At 39.1% G+C, this 21,155-nt stretch overlaps 1 protein-coding gene across 1 annotated transcript; it reads right to left on the bottom strand.

Moving 5' to 3' along the window:
- Positions 1–5,529: 5,529 nt before the first annotated feature.
- LOC129276399 (polyhomeotic-like protein 2) lies at positions 5,530–19,853 on the bottom strand. The gene is made up of 5 exons (XM_054912774.2): positions 19,757–19,853; positions 11,433–13,259; positions 10,178–10,256; positions 8,140–8,417; positions 5,530–7,410 (listed from the first exon to the last, which is right to left on the bottom strand). Exons 2-5 carry the CDS (start codon positions 13,242–13,244, stop codon positions 7,000–7,002), a joined length of 2,580 nt encoding a protein of 859 aa, XP_054768749.2. The 5' UTR covers positions 13,245–13,259; positions 19,757–19,853; the 3' UTR covers positions 5,530–6,999.
- Positions 19,854–21,155: the final 1,302 nt, after the last annotated feature.

Genomic DNA, 21,155 nt, shown 5'->3' with positions numbered 1-21,155 from the left:
TTAAAGTTTCGCTTATTTTTCACAAAACAGTGATATGCACAACTAGGTGAGTCAGTCGATGATGTCCATCACTCACTATTTCTTTTGTTTTTGATTGTTTGAATTATACAATATTTCATTTTTTTCATATTTGACAATAAGGACCAACTTGACTGAACCATATAGTATTAAACAATGCTAATCCCACATGTTCAGGGAGGAATTAATCATTGTATCAGTTGACAGTGAGGAGAAAATCAGAATATTTCATATTTCATATAATAAAATACAACAGAAATAGTGAGTGGATGACGTCATCAGTCTCCTCATTTGCGAACCGACCAGGATGTGCATATAACTGTTTTGTGAAATTAAGCGAAACTTTAAAATGTCATAACTTTCTTGTTTTACATCCGATTTTAATGAAATTTTCAGTGTTATGCTTGTTGGATTTTTCTCTTTTTATTCAAATCAACCTATTTGTTGGGGTGCACTTGTCCTTTAAAATGAAGCGTGTTAATGAAACAAATCTGCATAGTCCATGGCTTTGTACCATGGTACAATAAACTGAAACCTCTTTTGAGAATACGGGCCACAGTGTCAGAAATGTTTTAATTTGAATCTCCTTTTGATGACAGTTTCATTGTTCTGCATGTTTTGTTCTTCTTGGGGTGGACTTGCCCTTCAAGAAGATGAGAGAAATAAAGTTACGCTTACAAATGCTTGAGAAAATAATTGTTATTGGTGGTCGGGATGGGGTGGGCCGTGAGGGCGCCCTACATACTTAGTTTATTTTCATAATCTATACACACATGCACGCACATTTTACATAATCATAACATCTCATAAGCACGGCTTGTACAAATGGTTTCCTTTTATTTTTGGCCACAAAAATGATACATGTGCTCCTTTACAAGGAACGGGACATTGTATTATTAAAGGACGATGATAATCTACATAATTCATGACAAGTACACAGAAACGGATCAAAGGTCGACTACATTCAGCATTAAATATTTGTACAGCAATAACTAATGGACAGTGCACGTATATTACTAAGTCCAAATTTTGGTGATAATTGAAAATATAGTAATGGAGAATGATAAATGATTCCATGTGTTAAAATGATACAATTCATTCGATTTCAAACATGAAAGAAAGAAAAAGGAGAGTAGTTCTTCAGATGAACCTATCCCCTGAAAACAAAAAGCAGAAATATTCAATGCCAAACATTGATTTTGTGCATAGTCCCATACATTAATTTCTGAGTGCAGTGCAAGTTCATAAGAATTTGAGGATTTACTTTTTTATTTATACCGAGGTTTTTTACCTGACTGCTAAGAAAGCACGAATGCCTGTGAGCAAGCAACCAGGGGACCAACGGCTTAAGGTCCTCTCCGAGGGACCTGGTAATGAGGATAAATGCCTTACCAAAGGGCACTAGCGCACCAATTGGGAATCGAACCCGGGTCACCGGAACCCCCGCTCTACCGACTGAGCTTTTCATTCTGGTTATTCCCAAATCTGATTTACCCTGCCAATAATATATTTTCTTTTTAATTAGTTTGTATACTTGGTCTACACTAGCAGATTGTCTACTCTCAAATCATCTAACACCACTTAGTTTACTATAAATGTTGGTCTAATTGCCATGTGGTCAACCATCAGTTGGTCTTACTCTCACTTGTTCTATTAAACTGTCATTTAGTTTAATGTCCAGACGGTCTAATTTCCACCTAGTTTACTTAAGTTATTTTTAAAAAAATTCAAATGAAAATTTGATTCACAAACAGTTTGTTTAATCATACAAATTTAGTGGTGTTAGACCTAGTAGATGATAGAAGAAATTGGTATAGCCTTTCTGGAAATTAGACAAAACGGTAAATCTGCCAAGTGTCAATTACACTAAATCATTAGCTGACGTACTGGATGTAGACTAGGATTAAACCAAGGGCATTGAGACCAAATGGAAAGTTAGACGAAATAGGTGTAGACCAAGTTGCACTGTACCATTTTGTTCTGCTATTGTGTCATGGACCTGGGTTTCTCACAACCTTCTCTGTATCTTTCATCACCTATGAAATACTGGTGTAAATACAAGTTCTTGTCCACGTTACAATAATGAGCTGATTTGAATGAATTATTCAATCAAATCTGTCAACGGCAATAAACCCCTTTGATTTTAGTATATAAAAGGAGAAAAATAAAACGAGCAAACCACCAATATTTTGATTGTATTCCAAAGCAGAATTTGAATATGAAAGCTAAGGCAAATTTGAAAAAAAAGAAGTTTTTTTTATCACTAAAAATTCCTATATGCACAACACAGGCAGCATGGAAATGAAAGAACCAATGATGTCCCTAGCTATTTCTTTTGTGTTTAATTTCATGAAATATCTAATGTCTTTCCTAACAAGGGCCGCTGAATGGTTTTGAAAGTGGGCGGGGCTAACCATGCAAAAAATCACAATCAGATGGTAATTTTTATGTTTTTTGTACATGGTTTTGGAAAAAAAGTCGGGGGCTAAAGCCGACCCAGCCCCCCCCCCCCCCTGTTTGATGATATACAAAGAAATAATAAGGACTGACATACCATTCATGTTTGTGAATATGAATCTTTTTTCGAAAATAGTGAAATTTTTAAAATGTCATAACTCTCTCATCTTACATCCCATTTTAATTTTTTTTAAAGAGTTATGCATGTTTTACTTTATCTTTTTAACCAAAATCATTCATATCCCTTTTTAGTTGGGTGGTTTTAACCATTAATAATAAAGTCTCTTGTGCATGAGTGAGCTTTTCCATGTCCGGGAATAAATATCAGTGCTCAATTAAATGATGAATATAAAGACTTTCAACTGGATAATTCATTCTTAACATTGGGGTATTTTCTTTTCAAATGAATTATGTTTTACCAGTGAAAAGGAAAAGAATAAAACATTGCTTTTCATATCACATGAAAGTAAAATGACAAGTGTAAAATGAATACAAAGTTTGAAGAGAATAAAAAGACATTCACTAAGCCAACAATAATAAACACAAAGGACAAGTAGTACTACTCTAATATCTCTACTGCAGCAACAGTCTTGAAAATAAAGAACATAGATATCTAAGATACATATATGCTTTGGTATTTGATACCTTAATGAAAATAACATGATATTACATTAAAACACATGAACAGAACACACAATGAGTAACATGAAAGGGATACACATATGGAAATACAAAGAACAAAAAGGGCTTATGTATAAAGATATACATATTCCACAGATGATGTATCATAAATATATATTACAAAAAAGGTTTAAAGTTCATTTTCTTGATGTTTTTGGTGCATGGTTTAAATTTAACAAGTCATTCCATAGCAAAATGTTCAGATGTGATCATATTAACAGCATTTCTAGAATTTGTAAGCCTGTCTCTAGTTCCCTGCCTTCCTAAATACTTTTTAAAGTGACAAAAACCACAATAAAATTGTAAGGAGCATGTGCTGCTATAATTATAACGTACATGTCAACATGTTTTCATCGGTGAGATCATGCCCTGGGTTTTTTTTCACAAAGATTGAAGAATGATTTAGAGTCGCACTTAAATTCCTAGTTGTATACAGGTATAAAAGGCATGACCATATTGGTAAAATCAACTAAGTGGACGTGCCCTACTGCGTTTTGATAAATAAGATTGCGCGTTGCAATCATGTACGCGTCTGCATTCCAGTGCGACTCTAAGTCATACTTCAATCTTTGCGAAACACCCCCTAGGAGATGTAATTACAACATGGATCAACAACAGTACATGATAAATATTAGGAGCGCATTGTCATTGGTGCTAAAAGTACAACTTTATACTAAACTTAACTCTTTATCAATAAGATGATCCTAAAAATTATATGGTATCAAGATCTTATGGATTTCAAAAAATCTAATCATTGATTAGACTAAATGAATAATAAACAATCAATAGAAATAATGAATGAACCAAAATGTATGAAAAGGAAATGCTTGAATAGATTCTACAGTCGACAAATTGATCCAGCATCAATCCATACAACTCACTTGGTAGACCACAAGAGTCTAGGTAAAATCCTATCCCCAGATCTTCATGTGAAAGACATGAATCTTCTCCTTTTCAATGAATAGACAGTTCATGAGGGCAGCACTAAAAAGTCATGTTTATTCCCTATCCTCCCTGCCATGGCTACAGTAATAGAATCATTTACCTACCCAACATATGCAGTGGTGTTGAAAAGTTAGCGAACCCCACCATGAAATGAACATATTTCAGGTGTTCAAGTTCCGCCATGTTTTAGATATTTACTTGTGAAGTCAGGTGATAAGATATTGCCTTCAATGAAGTTAATTTCTCTGGGCTCACTGAACATTGTAGTGTTGTTGTCTACTTGGTAGAACACATGAGTCTAGGTAAAATCCTATCCCCAAATCTTCATGTGTAAGACACAAATCTTCTCCTTTCCAATGAATAGACAGTTCATGAGGGCAGCTCTAAAAAGTCATGTTTATTCCCTATCCTCCCTGCCATGGCTACAGTAATAGAATCATTTACCTACCCAACATATGCAGTGGTGTTAAAAAGTTAGTGAACCCCACCATAATATGAACATATTTCAAGTGTTCAAGTTCTGCCATGTTTTAGATATTTACTTGTGAAGTCAGGCAGTAAAATATTGCCTTCAATAAAGTTAATTTCTCTGGGCTCGCTGAACATTGTAGTGTTGTTGTCTACACACAACACTCGGCATGAAGGAGTGCATTTTCTGGTGGGGCTCACTAACTTTTTAGCACCACTGTAATATCATGAAATTTCATCAGCATTGTTAGATTTCCGCAAATTCAACTTTTGTTCGAACACTCAAGCAATTTACCCCAACATTGTTCAACTATCCACTGCAACCACACCCAATCTCGGGCTTATAACACAAAGACTAGCGATCCTCATCGAAGAACATATCTCTACGATTGATTGCATTGACTATGTTGTGCAATCAATCATGAAAATCAAGCACACAATCAATCGCTTACCTGCATGTTATGGGACCCTGACCTTACTGATGTAATGAAAAACTATCAGAGGGGTGTTTCACAAACATTTAAGAATGACTTAACCCTCAATCTCCCGGGGTATTTTGATTCTTGTCATTCCCGGGGGGGGGGGGGGGGGGGGGGGGGCCATTATGGCCCCCCCTTAAGATCTCAGCCGTGGATTGCGCGATCACAACGAAAATTTGCATGATGGTAGAGAATGACGTAATCTACGCAGTTGCATTGGTGAATTTAACTGAATTCATATATTTTTATTTTATATGAATTAATTATGCTAATTTATTCATGAAATCATACTTTTTGCTCTGATTCACTAAATAAAGCTCCTAGAATGCTATTTTTTGGTGAAAATATTCTTTATAGCATTCCTAACAATTGTGAATGAAAAAAATTCTGGTACCAAGACCGATTTCTTATGTATTTTATTGTTTTTTAAATTTCTTATGTATTTCTTTGTTTTTTTACTTTTTGTTTTTTATTGTTTTTTCGATGGAAATCGTTCCAGACTTAATTCTAATCATAAACAAGGCAAAATTAATAAAGTTTAATCATTAAAAGTAGAAATAATGATACATTTATGAATTTTGGCCAAATACACAATTTGCATTGGATTTGTACATAAAATCACGTTTATGAGCAATTTTGGGTCTGACATGCACTTACATAATGTTGCGTAATGTCGTAACCGCGTACCCGGGCGTCACAAATTTGGTCTCAAAATTTGCGCGAGACATGAAAGTAAAAAGTCAGTGAGCGGCGAGGTCAAAAAATTTTGCGCAGCAGATATATCGCGAAAATTGTCGAGGGGGGGGGCCATAATGGCCCCCCCCCGGGAGAATTAGGGTTAAGGCCACCGCACACCTTAAGACCCGACTGGTCTACGACTGGCTTGCGGCTGAGTGAGGGGAGATGTGACGTCACAGCTCTTGTCAGCTAGAGAGTCGCAGACCGCTCAGAGACAAGTCGCAAGGAAAATCGTAAAGATTTGACATGTCGAATCCTTATGACTGAATCCCAAGCTCAATCCAACTTCCAACCAATCAGACAGCAGAGTTGCACAACGCGTATATGATATACAATGCGCATACGCTGTAGAAAGCGCCATTTTCTCAGTTGCTATGGCAAAAAGCAAAAAGCAAAAAGCGCATGTGTGAGTCGCAGACAGCATGGTAGTCGGATCGCAAGGTGTGCGGTGTTGAGGCTTATGACTACCTTGCAATTCATCTCTGCTCACTCAGTCGCAAGCCCGTCAAAGACCAGTCGGGTCGTAACGTGTGCGGTGGCCTTTAGAGTCTCACTTAAATGCCTAGTTGCATGTGTTATAAAAGGCATGACCCCATTGGTTAGATCACGCTAAGAAGACGTGCACTACATCGTGCTAATCATAAGATAAGATAAGATTGCATGTTACATATCATATACGCATCGGCATTCAAGTGCAACTCTTAAGTCATACAGTACTTAAATCTTTGTGAAAACACCCCCAGGTCATAATTATTTGGAAGCTTGTATCCATTCATCAAGTCCTCCCCTTCATGGTTGGGAGAAATTCCCTTGTTGAATGCAGCAATCATTCATAATTAGATCACTAATGTCAGATCTGGTACCATCATTGATAAAGGCTTAAATGGATGGCAGAAATTTTGAGGTAAATTTTCCATTGTGTGAAGTGCAAAGTTGTATTTATATTAATATTACATTATAATCATAATCAACCATACCAATTTCTTTATTAGGATATATTACTCCTTTTTCAAAGCGTTGATCTTGTCGATGATCTTAAGGGTAGGGAAGGGCAGTGGCAACCTACCAAGCTTTGTAGTTTGGTCATCAAATGATCGTCCTTCATATCAACTTCTCCATTGTCTTTGATAACTTTTGTAACTTTTCTCCCGGAATCACCTAACAAACAATAATGAGCATAATCAATAATTCCATTGCCAATATAAGGATGTTATCATTTCTCTTTCAAAGTATTAATCTTGTTGATGATCTTGAGTGCAGGGCCAAGCTTCATATTCAGAGCCGTCATCAAATGATCTTCCTTCAACAGCATCAGGGCTTGCCCGTCAATCTCCTGCGACTGGAACTCGTCGGCGTAGCCCGCGCACCCCGGCAGCGACCGGATAAACATTGCGACGTTCTCCACCGACCATGAGCTCGGGTTGCGCCCGACCCCCGGAGGCAGGTCGTCACTCTCGTCCGAGTACTGGAAGCTCTGCTCGCTGCGGCTTGGGGATGAGAGGACAACGTTGGGAGATGGGGAGGACGGGTGTTCCATGTCTTCCGATGGGGCAGAGCTGGAGCTGCTACTGCTGCTCGTCTCTTGAGGTAGCTGCGATTCATTCTCATGCTGGCCTCCTTTGCTCTGAAAGATAATAATAAAAATAATGATTTAAGGTATATAAAGGCTCCCAATTTTGGTGCTCGGTGAGAGTCGGAACCTCAAGACCACAATGCTTGGGATTTCCCATTATGCATTATATTGGACAATTGTTAATAATACCAACATGCTTACATAGCGCATATCACTGCCAAATGTGTCCCTATGCATTCAATTGGATATTATTACCCTGGCTTTAGCCCTGCAGCCTTTACAGCGTGGTGGCATTTCAAGGAATAAATTCCTGCCAGATACCCATTTACCTCACCTGGGTTGAGTGCAGCACAATGTGGATATATTAAGCCATTGCTGGGATTCGAATAATAATAACAGCTATTTTTTATATAGCGCTTTCCCCATAATGGCCCAAAGCGCTTTACAGCATATTATTATGCTGTAATGCCCGAACCCACAACCCTCTGTTTCAAAGTCAGAAGACTAATCCACTGGGCCACAACGTTCCACAATTGTTGACCACAACATTGACATGATTTGTATATACATGTATATATCTTATGACAATATCCTTCATGCATTGACATCATTTCACTGCCATCTTAAAGGCAGAAGACAATGCCTTACATGCAAAGGTGCTCTGCAGCTGTCACATCTCTGACAACTCCATTTACACATATTCCTATATCCTCTGAGGGAGGGCGCCATGAGATTATGACGTCATATGCAAAAGGTCTAATACATCCATGCTATTCTTACCCAAGGTTGTGCTACATTATACGTGAGTCTGCCATGTTTTCCTCTCTGTCCCTTCAGCGGCTTGGCTTTGAGTTGTAGCTTCAGTCTGTGCTTCGTCTTCTCAGGTTTCTCCGGTTGTCTCGGTGAAAACAGCCCAAGTCTCTTGGAGCAGCCCACGTTGTAGCGCTTGGCACAGGCCATCGAGCAGAACCGTTTGGAGCGCTTGAACTTGCGAGGAGAGTCCACCTTGCCGCAGAACTCGCATCGCAGCATGCCACCTGCCTCCAATGGTTCAGGAGCTTTTCATGAGAAAATACATAATGTGATAATAAAAAATTATATCACTTGAAAATACAAATTACCATTTGAATGATAAATTGACTAGGGTTAGTGTAAAACTCATAATAACAAGGTGTGCGGTGTCGAGGCTTATGACTACCTTGCAATTCATCTCCACTCACTCATTCGCAGACCACTCGGGTCGTAAGGTATGCAGTGGCTTTAAGACTCACAATAACGGCACATTTCATGATGAGTTTTGTCAGTGATTTTCACCAACAGGTGGGTGTTTCATAAAGCTGTTCGTAAGTTAAGAGCGACTATTAAGAATGACTGGTGATCCTTTCTTGTGGTAAATGGTATACTGAATTGGCAATGGTTTAGCGCATAAGGTTCATCAGTCATTCTTTAAGTTGCTCTTAACTTACTAACAGCTTCATGAAACGGCCCCCAGATGTGAAAATCACAAGAAAAACTCTCAATGATATGCTCCTTCAAAATAAAGATTAACTAGAATCACTCTTTATGTGTAGATCATATTTTGCCTACAATAACTCAACCAAGCTGTCAAACCTCATCCTAACTCATCCTAACTTCCATGAAGCCCGGCTCACACTTTGTGATTCGTTGTGATACAAATTTCAAAGAAACTGTAATAACATTTGAGATGAGCTTTCCGGCAAATAAAATCTTAGCGATCAGAGTTCGGAATTAGGGTAAGAACTACTGAAATGGAAATTCAGTCTAGTTCGAGCCTCCCAGAAGGAATAAAATTTAATTTCAAATCGTAATGACGTCATCATGGCTGTGATTTGGACCTTACTCCTACCACGGGGCTTACCGCAAAGCGAAATTATGATTTTATTTTCCATAACATAATGCCGAACTTCAAATAAACAATTTTACCTCTTGGAACCTTTACATTTAATGCAAAATGCTATTTGATAAAAAATCATGTCACATCGGATCCCATTGTGTGCGCTTGGCTTAAAGTATCGTGTCCAGAGCTCTGACTGTACGATTATCACATGATGCTACAGGCTCCCCATTGTCATCGCAGCAATAATGTCTTTTAAAGAGTGAAATTGGTTAAAATTTCAAAATCCAAAGCTCACCGCATTTATTACCGACTGCAAGGGAGGATCACTGCACGACAACTGTGCGATCTCTGCATAGCCCCGGCACAAAAATTGTACATCTCTGTATGATAATATACAATTTATGTATAGAAGTGGAGGAGACATCAGGGCAACAGCAAGATACAATAGCCACGCATCATCGGTAACATCATCGTATAGTACAAACACGCCCCTTTGGGTCTATGCATGAAAACATGGGAATGAGATATACAGTTGTGCTCAAAAGTTTGTGAACCCCACCGCAAAATGCACTCCTTCATGCCAAGTGTTGAATGTAAGCAACAACGCTACAATGTTCGGCAAACCCAGAGAAACCAACTTTATTGAGTGTGATACGTTATCACTGGACTTCACAATTAAATATCTACAGTATGGCCGAACTTTAAACACTCTAAATATGTTCATTTTATGGTGGGGTTCACTAACTTTTGAGCACCACTGTACATCCTTGCAGAGCGAGCAGAACAGCTTTATAAGTTACACACAAGCCATTCATATTGATCATGCAATAGGGAGCGCACTGTACACTTTGCATAGCGCATGCTTGAGATATCGCCCTTACAATGTATGCAAGTCACGCTCAACCTCCCGCTTTTCTGCTAGCCAGTCAAAGATATCACAACAGGAGGGGTACTACTTACCAGGTCTCTTAAGTTTCTGCTGTTCTGGTGCGTTTGTCTTATATGTTGTATTAATTTCTGCAGGAATGCCAGAGGTTACCTAGAATTTGTAAAAAAAGGAAGATGCAATTACTTTTCAGGACTAACACATGCTTACAAAAATACATAGTGTAACATGAAACTTCTACACTGATTATTTCTTCACCATGGAAGCCTTCAGAAGTTACATCCAATTACTGCCTAGTGACAAAAAGTCACATAAAAATTGGCACCCGTTTCTTTAAAATTTTCTGGCCCGTATTCTTAAGTCGGGTTTAACTTAAACTCGGGTTTAAAGTTGTGGTTTAAGTATGGATAGCCAGTTGTTACATATATCACTAACAATAGAGATATCATATTTCAGCTCATTTGTGATTTGGGTCTAAGCACGAAAACCTGATTTGGCTCTCAAATCATTCATAATTGTCTAGGAAGTATAAATAGATGATTGTCTTCACCATCGATGAATCAGGAAAGAGCACAGTAAACATAAGAAACATACAATGTAATAAAAATGTTGACACTTTTGGCTTCCCATAATTTTAGCACAGAGTTAGACCGTGGTCTAAGTTAAACCTGACTTCAGAATACGGGCCTCTGAGTCCATCTTCCACAAAGCTACAGGGTGACAACACTAGAAGACTTTGTACAACCACCCCCTCCATGAAAAAACACAAACAAATAAGGATTAAAATGTCAAAACTATGGAATCTAAAAATATCTTGAAGTAAAATACACCATCATGTAACGTGCATGATTTTGGGTAGACTTGAACACAATTTGCCAAAACACCATCAACGATATTTGACTGATGTATCTTTGATGATATTGTACTTTTTTAGTGTCACTCCAATTAAATATTCGTAGTTAGCTTTGTAAAAGTTTTAATTGCATTTGCTTGCAGTCTGGGAAAAATGATTGCTGGATTATCAACATGTAGGCTAATACTAGCTGTATTGCTGGTAGCACTAACTGTACACTCCTAACAAATGGAGTTTCTTCTAATGCATTATGAAACACCATCCAGATCCTATGTAATGGATATACAGTGAAACCCGTTTATAGTGACCACCGAAGGGAAACCCAAAATGTGGCCTTAATAGAGAGATTGCTGCTATATACACACATACATGTAATCTGCCTCCATGGGAATTGGTTTTAGTGGTCACTATAGACAGGAGGCTGCTATAGACAGGTGGCCACTAACACAGCTTTGATTGTACATGTATATACCTACCGGAAATGGTTCCTTGGATTCTTCAATGATGAAACCATCGATGACATGGGTCAGAATTTGAGGCTTGACAATGGCTCTAGGGATTTCTCTTGGTACATGAACTTCTGGCCTGTGCTCTATGATGTCAGGTACAGGCTGTTGGCCCTCTACTGGTACCTGTTGGCCACTTAACAATCCTGGATCTGTAGATGGATTGGTAGAGGAAAGTGCCGTTGCTGAGGAAGTGACCCTGAAGCGCCCATTCTTGGAGGAGGTGTCACTGTCGCTGCCTTCAGACTTCATAAGGTGGTGTGAAGGTACAGGAAGGTGGGACTGTGTTGGAATGGTTGTGGAGCTGGGACTTTGACTGGACTTTGCGGACATGTCGACTGGGTGGATTTGAGGTGAGCCTTTGGGAGACGTCACCAGGTTCATAGGAGTAACATCTGGAGTTGAGTGAAGGGAGGAGTCGCTCACTGAGTGGTGAGAATGTGCTTGGACAGGTCCTTGCACGGGGCGGGGTGAGATACGAGGGAGATGTGCTCTAATCTGAGCAGTAGGACGATGGGCCTGGTGGGGATGCTGCTGAGGGTTTGCTACTGTCAAGAGCTGGTGACTGCCTGCAGTCCGAGCAGGAGACGGGAGAATTGGCTTGTGATGAGAGTGTGAGGAAGGGTTGGGCATCGTTGAAGGCATCCTTGCTCTGTTAGGAGAAACCAATCCATGTCTTACTTGGTTGGTAACAAGCCTCGGACTCATTTGCCCATTTCCTGGAGACATTTTGGTTTGTTGCTGCACAACAAATTGTCCGGAGCTTGTCATCGCAACACATTGCCCCGCTAAATGATTTCCACCAAGGGCAGCTTGTAATCTAGGATTTCCTGGCTGATATGCCAATAAAGTTCCTCCACGTTGAAAGAAAGGAGCTCTGATTTGTGTACCAGTGATCAAAACCGGAGAGTGCGATCCCGAGACGCCCCTGCCTGCTCCGGACATGGGTATCCTGATTCGCGGTTGCTGCCCTCTGATAGCATGAGGTGGACTTCTGGAAGGTGGAGTGTGCTCCCTAATGACCAAGCCACCTGGTGATCTAGCACGGGCAAGGATCTGTGCCCTGTTCTGAGCCAGGACCTGAGGATTGGACATTCTAGTTGGTCCATTAGACAACACTCTTACTTTATTCCCATGGTTCCCACGTCCTGTGCCTCCTGGCCCTGGTCTTGGATGTCCCCTCATTGGTTTCACCTGACTGCTTATTGGTCGAACCTGCTGGACCATTCCAGCAGTAGTTGGCATGACATGGCCAGTCGGTGTAGGTCTGATTGCGGCCGCAGTCATCCTTGGAGCAGTTGGTGTATTAGGGCTTGACTGAGTGGTCTGAGCATGGCTATATGACCTCACAAATATAGGAGTCCTGGTTGTCACAATAACCCTTTGACCTTCTGCATCTTTTGGACCCTCTTTTGGAGGAGCACCCCCTGGTGAGCTTCGAGCAATTGCGACAGAAGTCTGTGGGGAAGGCGTCATCCTCTGAGGCACATGGATCCCAGCAGGAGAAGATGGAGGAGGGGGTAGAGCTTTGTGATTAGGAGCAGACAGAGGACCTTCTACAATACCAGCGTTCATTGTAGGGGATGGTGCAATCATTGTAGGTGCAACCGTTGTAGCTAGAACCGTTGTAGCTGGAACCTGAGGCGTGGTGTTGAGTGGTGATGCCACAGCAAATGGAATGTCTGCTGTTGTTGTCATGGGAATTGGAAAGAGCAGGTTCACTGGACTGGGTGTTGACCTTCCTGAGGAAAGATCTTGTGGATTTGCTTGAGGATTAGCCATACTTGATAAATTAATCTGGAAAGAAAAAAAAAAAAAATTATTTTTCACACATGTAGTATGGAAGGTGTTGATCATCTGGGTGAGTAGATGTCTAAGTGCCATTGCACGTGTCTCTTTAATATCGTAAGCTGCATTCCCAGGGCCAGCACTTTGCATCCAGCCATGCGTATTGAACTCGCTCCATTTGTGTTACGTCACCCAAATCTAAAATGGTTGTAACTTTAAAATTATATTACCCTATTCATACAAAAGTATACGTTTTGTGAAAGGAAATTTTATGAGGATTAAAAAATGGCATTAAAAATGAGGTAGGGTGAACTGCTTATATAGGGACAGTGATTTTCCGCGATCGCGGAAAACGGACGGAATTCACGGAAAGGGCCTTTTGAAACGGAAAATGGCATTTCAAACGGAAAATCACGGAAAACGTATTTTCCCTCAAAATACACAGAATAGCAACAGAAATTACTCCAAAATCACAACAAAATGAGAATATTAAATGGCCAAAAAAAACCCAGAAAACACGATCTCACTTCGCTACTATCATGACAATTCACACATCGTGACTGCACTCGACATCAGCACACTCGATTGTACCCCGCACCGTACCCGTACCCGGCCGGCCGGGTTGGGCTTCACATGCACACATGTATCGTTCAACTACATGTACACAGTTGTGTTTTGCTGCCCTCTACGTTTGAAGATGTAACAGCACGATATCTTGGTCTTAAAATCCAAGATGCGGATTGGGAAAAGACGTTGACTGATGATAACGATGTCCAAAAACCCCCAAAATTATCGATGAAATATCATTTCACCGTGAAATAATGCTAATAATATGAAAGGTGAGGATGTATGCATGCAAAATGGGTGTGTCAAAATATTTTATTCACCCGCATAGATCCGATTAGAACGGATTTTATTGTGTTGTTGGTACAGTAGCAGATACAAATTTTTACCAGTGCGAGTGTGCATGTAAATGTGTAAACGGAATTGTCACTTTTCCGTGTGTACAAAGTCTATGGGGAAACGGAATTTCCGTTTTCTGACATGCTGAAACGGAATTTGAGATTTTCTGAAACGGAAAAGGCAATTTTTTGAAACGGAAAATCACTGTCCCTACTTATACATAGTTATGAGTGAAAATGCTTGATAAATATGCATATGTATGAGGAATAAGATTATAAAATGTCAACTAATTGTAGTGGGGTTTTCTTAAGCATTCAATTTCTATGATTTAGTTTTGAGACACTTTATCATCTTTATTCAGCTACTTAACACAGGATAATTGAGTTGTCAAGAAGAAAAACAAGACGAGTCAAGATCAGGCCAGTAATCCTGAATGCTACATCTTGACTTCTCAGTAACTGGAGACGGGTAGACCCCGCGCGCAGTTTACACAGGAACTGGCACCGGCTAGCATTAGGCTACACCTAGCTACATGTAGGCCTAATGGGAATTTGTCCAGATTAAATAACATATCTACATTTAGATGAAATTGATCTACAGTTTAAGTTATAGAAGGGATATAAAACAATTACTGTACACAATGCCTTTCTTGGATCCAGCAAATGGGCAATGAAGAGAGATAAAATAGTAACCTTTTCCCTAAGAGCAACTTTCTATCAATTTACCATCTCTTCATTACCCACTAGTTTTTGCTAGATCCTCGAAAGACATTTTATATTTCATATTTGTACACTATTATGCCAAGTTGTTGTGTGTCGAGACAGGTCGTGTATCAAGTCCTGACAATCAATTTCAAACAGCCATTAAAAATTTTTTGCACGCAACCATGTTTCTACAATTTTATTTTTAGTACGGTGCGTGGCTTAAGTAAATCTACAGCCATCGACGACCAAGCCGTCGATGCCCCTATAACTGGCCGTAATGCCCTGTAAAAAATGAACAATTCACGGCCAAAAGGGCTGTGCCCTATTTTTCAAACTGGCGGACATGCCCTTTTTCAAAACCGGTCGTTCCCTTTCTCGCTGTGAAATTAAAATTTAAAAAGTTCTTCCATATTTCAGAAGCAAAAATACAGGAGAGAGAAAAAACAAAGTTAATAAATAACAACTTCCTTCAATTCAAATTGCAAGCCAGTTTGCGCTTGATTCTTTGATCTATACACAAACACACACACACATGCAGATTCAGCATACATGTATGTAGTAGCTGCTGCACGTGGTCTGGCCTACTTACTGTGTGTGGCAGGCATATGCAGGATCGGGCAGATTCTCAATGGTACTATGCAAACTCTGAATCAGAGTGAACAATTCAATCTCACATCATAAACATAAATTTTTATTATTATACGGATTCTCAGATTACTGATTTGGTGATGTGATCGGAGGAGCAAGTTATTGAGTTTTCATAACTAGATCTAGTTGTTTTGTTTCAGCTTTTGTTTTGAGTCTTGTGATCTGTGCGAACTTGTAATGGGAAGACTAAAGAGAGATGCCTGTGTGCGTGTGATGCCGCAATGTTTCATCTAATAAGTTTGACAATGTTTCACTTTGAAATTTTATTCAATTCTAGAACATTTTAAGTTTTCTAATAATTTTTTGCAATACATTTATAGGTAAATTTTGTTAGATGACTGGATTTTATTTTGTTTGCTTGAAGTCTGAACTTTTTTTTTCTGTCCTTCTTTCTTCATCCTTTCTTCTATTCTTCCAGCTTGCCTTTTTTGTTCCATCTATCTTTATTTCCTGTCTTTCCTAGCTTTCTTTCCTGATCCTTTCTCTCTCTCTGTTCATTTTTCTTTCTATCTTTCCTTCTTTTTTCTTTATTTCCTTCCTTCTTTCTTTCCTTAATATTTTCTTTGCTCCCTTCTACCTTCCTCAGGCTCCTTTTCTTTTCATTCTTACTGTCATACCTTCTTTCTTCTTTCCTTCCATTCATTTCTTGCTTTCATTCTCTCTTCACTTAATTCTTTCTTTTCCCTTATTCTTTCTTTCCTTCATTGTTAATTCCTAATTCTTTCCTTCCTTCCTGATTTTTTCTTTTTCTCTTTCTTTCTTCATCTTTCTGTCCTTTCTGAATTCCTTTTTTGCATTCCATCTATCGTTTCTTATAATTTCCTAGAGCTTCTTTTCTGTGTTCATTTATCATCTTAATTCTTTCCTTCTTTATGTCCCTCATTGTTTTTTTCTTTCTTTCCTACTTTCTCTTTTTTCCCTTTATTTCCTTCATTCTTTCTTTCCTTAAATTGTTCTTTGCTTCCTTCCCTTTAATTCCCCCTTCTTCTCCTCTTTCTTTTCATTCTTTCCCTCCTTCCATTTTTTTATTCTCTCCTCCCATCATTCTTTCCTCCCTCTCTTTCATTCTTTATTTTATTTTTCCCTTCTTTATTTCCCCTTATTCTTTCTTTCATTCATTGCTATTCCCTTCCTTCCTCCCTGTTTTTCTTTCTTTCTTAGAATTTACATTTTTCTTTCCTTCATTTTTTTGTCATCCTTCTTTTTTTCTTACTTTATTTTTCTTCCAAATGCATGCACAAAACAATTAGTGGTATATAGACAAGCGCAAAGCAGCGGCACGAATCGCGATATATGGCGACTTGTAAGGACGTTTGTAAGTATGATGACGTCACTCTAGATGGCAATTTAGTTACCATGACCAACAAAAGGATCGAGGATGACTACGTTTTGATCATCATTTGAATGGAATTAACGGTAAATGCGGTAGAAGGTACAAAATTTCTTAATTTTATATATTTTCTTGTCTAGTTGGATGTAATTTTTTTTAATGTGAAATTTTATTACCGGTAACAAAACGATAAAAAAATTGTGTTTCCGCCGAATGTTAGATCTAACGTTACTAATTGTCTTTACATACGGGCCAACAATACTTCAGTCTAGATAATACTCTATAAGAGGGATGTACTCTAAGTCTAATGGCAGAAGAAGAAATGTTAGGAGCCTCCTGGCTAGTAGAGGGTCCGACTGGAAGCTGAGTGATATCATCAAATTAAAAAAGAAAAACGATTTAGGCAAAATTTGTATGATCCATATTTTGTAGGTAGTATTTCATTTGTGTAGACTTTCTATTTCGTGTGAACATTTGGTGAATTTTATTAATGTTGTAACCCGCACCCGTTGCGGTACGGGTTAACCTGCCGGTATGCCCCCGATCGCGCGTTGCGGGCCAGGCCGAGTTCATTCTCAAACCCGCAGACCGTCATGCGAAAAAAAAGGGAGAAGTAACGACGCATAATAAAAACATTAACAATGAAAATTGAGTTAGGATCATGTGCTTCTTACGTGGCGGATTCTTTTAGAGACGTAGATATTTCCTTTTTAAAAAATGCTGGCGTATTTTTGTCTTGTGAACAGTGAACAGGACTGAGACAGTTCGACATAAATACATCGAGTTGCTCTTTCGAAGAAGGAGCGCGCGCCAGTGCAGCGCAGCACAGTCGAGTCGAGTCTAGTCAAAAGCAATCGCATAGGCCAATGAAACTCGATGTCGAGTTTCCCGTCCCATTTTTTCCAGCTCATAATGAGGATTTCATTATTCATTATTTTCCAGAAGATGAAAGTTTGACCTTTTGTAACCTTTGAACGCACTTTTATTCTGTGGAACTGTCTTGAAGCCAGGGAGCAAATCAATCATTTTTTTTCGGGGGTTCCATTTTCATTTTTTTGTAATATTTCAGGGTCTCCATTTCTACCATTTGGAGGCTACTTTTTTCATTTCGGGGGCTCTTTTCAAATGCTACGTTTTTGTATTTTGAGGAATCCCTGTTCACTTATTAAATTAATTATTACTTATTGTTTAATATTGCATGATTTTAAAGTTATTTTTTTCATGCTTAGAATCTTGGATGTGGGTGTGTTTGTTTGTGAGTTGAACTTGGATATAAATGAATTCAATATCTAATTTCTACTCCATCTAATTCCAGTACTTGGCCATGTAATAAAGGCCCACATACCCTAACTTTTCCTGATGTTCTTTGAAAACGCAGATCTCCACGAAAATTGCATTTCTCTATGGGGGAGTCTAAATTTGGTGAGAATGAACTCATTAATAACTTAAATATACATGACAATGAAGAAATCATCTAACTTTATTGGCAGTTTTGAATAATATTCCCGAAATATAAACTCTGTCTGAAACAGAAAATCACCATCATTGAGGCCTTTACAGAGCGAATTGTCCCCCAGAGCTCTGGCAGAGAGACAGAGCTCAGACTGGCTAGCTAGTACATTAGCGCCAATGCGTACGTGCGTGAGCCTCCCGTCGGCCTTGTAAAACAGATTGAGTTTTGTTTGATGATTTTTTTGTCTGATATGCCGTATGACAACTCACCAATGCGAGGTTACTAGACTATGGGGTTTATTGAGGTAGCTCGACCATAAACCTCGAGCGATGTTCGTGCAGGCTCCACTCCACTTCACTACCGCTACATCGGGTAGGTAGAGCGTAGTGTAGCAGAAGTGAAGTTGACTGGAGCCTGCACGAACATCGCTCGAGGTGTGGTTGAGCATGCAGTGTCATTCCATTCACAAGAAAAAAACAAGAAAAGGATTACAGGTATTTACATGATATACAAGTAATTGTGACTGAAAAGCTTATATTAATGTTTTATATCAGTTCTGAATCTAGATCTATGTCAAAATAGTAAAATAATGAATTATTTTCAGAATTTGATTTTTAAACGCGGTCCAAATTTCATAACGCGGGCGGGCGACGGGAAACTGAACATCAAATTTGCTGGGCAGCCTGGGCTACATGTACGTAGCTAGCGCGCGCTGAGCTGCGGCTCCGATCCGAGGAGTTAATTGCGCAATGCTTTCGATTACGAGATCAGAGCCGACCCATTTCGGGTACAAAGTAACCCCCAAAAACATTTTCTCTCCGGAATAAAAGGCGAATTTGCAAATTGTAAGTAAATTCACTCTAGAGTCTAGGCTAGGTTAGTAGTTGGCATATATTTTCGTGATTTGAGCCTGTATAGTGTGGGGATTGCAGAAATAATTTTCATTTTTCAAAGATAAATTTACTTGCGGGTTAAAACCCGACGGGTCAGCGGGTCCCGCTTGCAAATTATTGGATTATACGGGACGGTACGGTTCGGGTTTTCACTTGCGGGTTACAACATTAAATTTTATGACAAAAATGACAATATGAGAATAATGTATTTGATATGATTGAATTCATGAAAAGTGTTCGATAATAGTTAATACAATCCACTAGCTGACTAGGCCTACCATACCATATATCGCGTAGCCATAAAAAGCCTACCACACATTTTGCCGCGATGCGGGGTAGGGTAGGCCAATCAATAACGGCAGAGCCATGTCATCGGGAAAGTTGCCGGGTGGAACCAGTAGGCTATGTAGCATGCGATATTCCTTGATCTTGATAAAAAAATGAAAGACGCGAAGCCGCGACAAAAACACCACCGTTACAACCAAATAGATTTCTAAATCACGCTATCCCAACGAATCTCACACCCTTACGTTATATGGTACATAGTATAACATAAGAAAATTTATCAAACTTACCAAAGTAATAGCAAGAACTGGAATTATGACGGCATTATGAACAGCGAATTCACGTCTATTAATGAAGCTGTAACCTTTCACCCCAGGCCCACAACATAAAAACACTGATCATGCTTTTTGCAGCAAGAGCGCCAGCTCATGGCTTTCGACTAAACAGAATCTTGAGTTTTTCTTCCATCATCAAAATATCGGTCAAAGGAAATAAACTTCATCATGCTCCACTGATCATCAAAAAGCAGACAAAAACATCATCTGTGAAAAAGAGATGTCAGTTTCAAATAATACATGCAGTCGCTCTGAATAGGTCCTCAATCGTGGCTTAGTTCAACTTTGGTCCAAGTTGGACCAAATTAGTTTCTTATTCTCCTTTCATCCTATCTTATCTTTTTTATCATAATTATTATTTTTTCTTTCTATTTTTGGGTCTATGAATGAACTTCAAAACCTCATGCTCTCATTTCCAGCAGGGCCAAGGACCATGGAATAAAATTGAAGCGGGGGTGGGGGAGCAGCTGCTGAACAAAATTGATAGTTACTGTAGGTAGGCCCATTCACACTTTGTATACGAAATACTTAAAGAAAAGTGTACCTCCCATGATCCCGTTCCCGATGCCCCTTTTCAGGGCAGGGGCGACAGGAATGATGGGATTTTATTGGCAGACCTGCACCCCACGAAGAGGTTAGGGCCCAGTCTTACAAAGAGTTTACGATTGATCCGATCAATTGTAACTCTATGGAAATCCATCAGTGTCATAATTTTTTCTACGGAAAATTTTCACAGTGTCCTTTGTATGCAAAAAGAAGCTCAGTGAATTTTCAAGAAAACAATGAATGCATGAATATACATCATAGCTAGAAAATATTTTTGAACAAACGTGCATAATAGATTTTGATGTTGCTGGCCATCCATAGTTGCGATTGATCAGATCAATCGTAACTCTTTGTAAGAGGGGACCCAGTTCCCACAGAAGCATGGACCTGCCATGGCAATAAAAGTAAAGCAAATTATTACACAGTACATAGGACCTAAAATATGACGATGCAAACAAACGGTTCTATTTCAATACGTACGATGCAATAGACAATAAAACGTATGGCAAACTTAGGCAATAAAGGTTAGGTGTATTTTTTTTTTCATTTTAAGGTATTTCGTTGTTAAAGTAAATCTGAATTGAGGAATTCCTTTTTCAAAAAAGCAACTCGCGCTTCGCGCTTGCATTTTTTGTTAGTACGTGAGGTAGCCTATACGTATCCTCATATTCGAATTCCTACAAACAGTTTGAGTTCGGTATATCTTTTCAGCACTCGCCTTGCTGCACTCGAATCCTCTCCGTGATAAGGTCCTACATCCCGTTATCAGGTAGGTCTGTAACTCTTACTTCACTCAATAGGCATACCC

This window comes from Lytechinus pictus, chromosome 14 (assembly GCF_037042905.1).
Source record: "Lytechinus pictus isolate F3 Inbred chromosome 14, Lp3.0, whole genome shotgun sequence".
Classification (NCBI taxonomy): domain Eukaryota; kingdom Metazoa; phylum Echinodermata; class Echinoidea; order Temnopleuroida; family Toxopneustidae; genus Lytechinus; species Lytechinus pictus.
Note: the sequence above shows the minus strand (reverse complement) of the source record. Positions and strands in the feature narration are given on the sequence as shown.

Coding starts and splice junctions, on each gene's coding strand:
- LOC129276399 (XM_054912774.2), bottom strand. CDS start 13,244: ATGGCTAATCCTCAAGCAAATCCACAAGATCTTTCCTCAGGAAGGTCA. Junction 10,257..11,432: donor AATCCAAGGAACCATTTCCG/GTAGGTATATAC, acceptor TACAAATTCTAG/GTAACCTCTGGCATTCCTGC. Junction 7,411..8,139: donor ATAATGTAGCACAACCTTGG/GTAAGAATAGCA, acceptor ATTATCTTTCAG/AGCAAAGGAGGCCAGCATGA.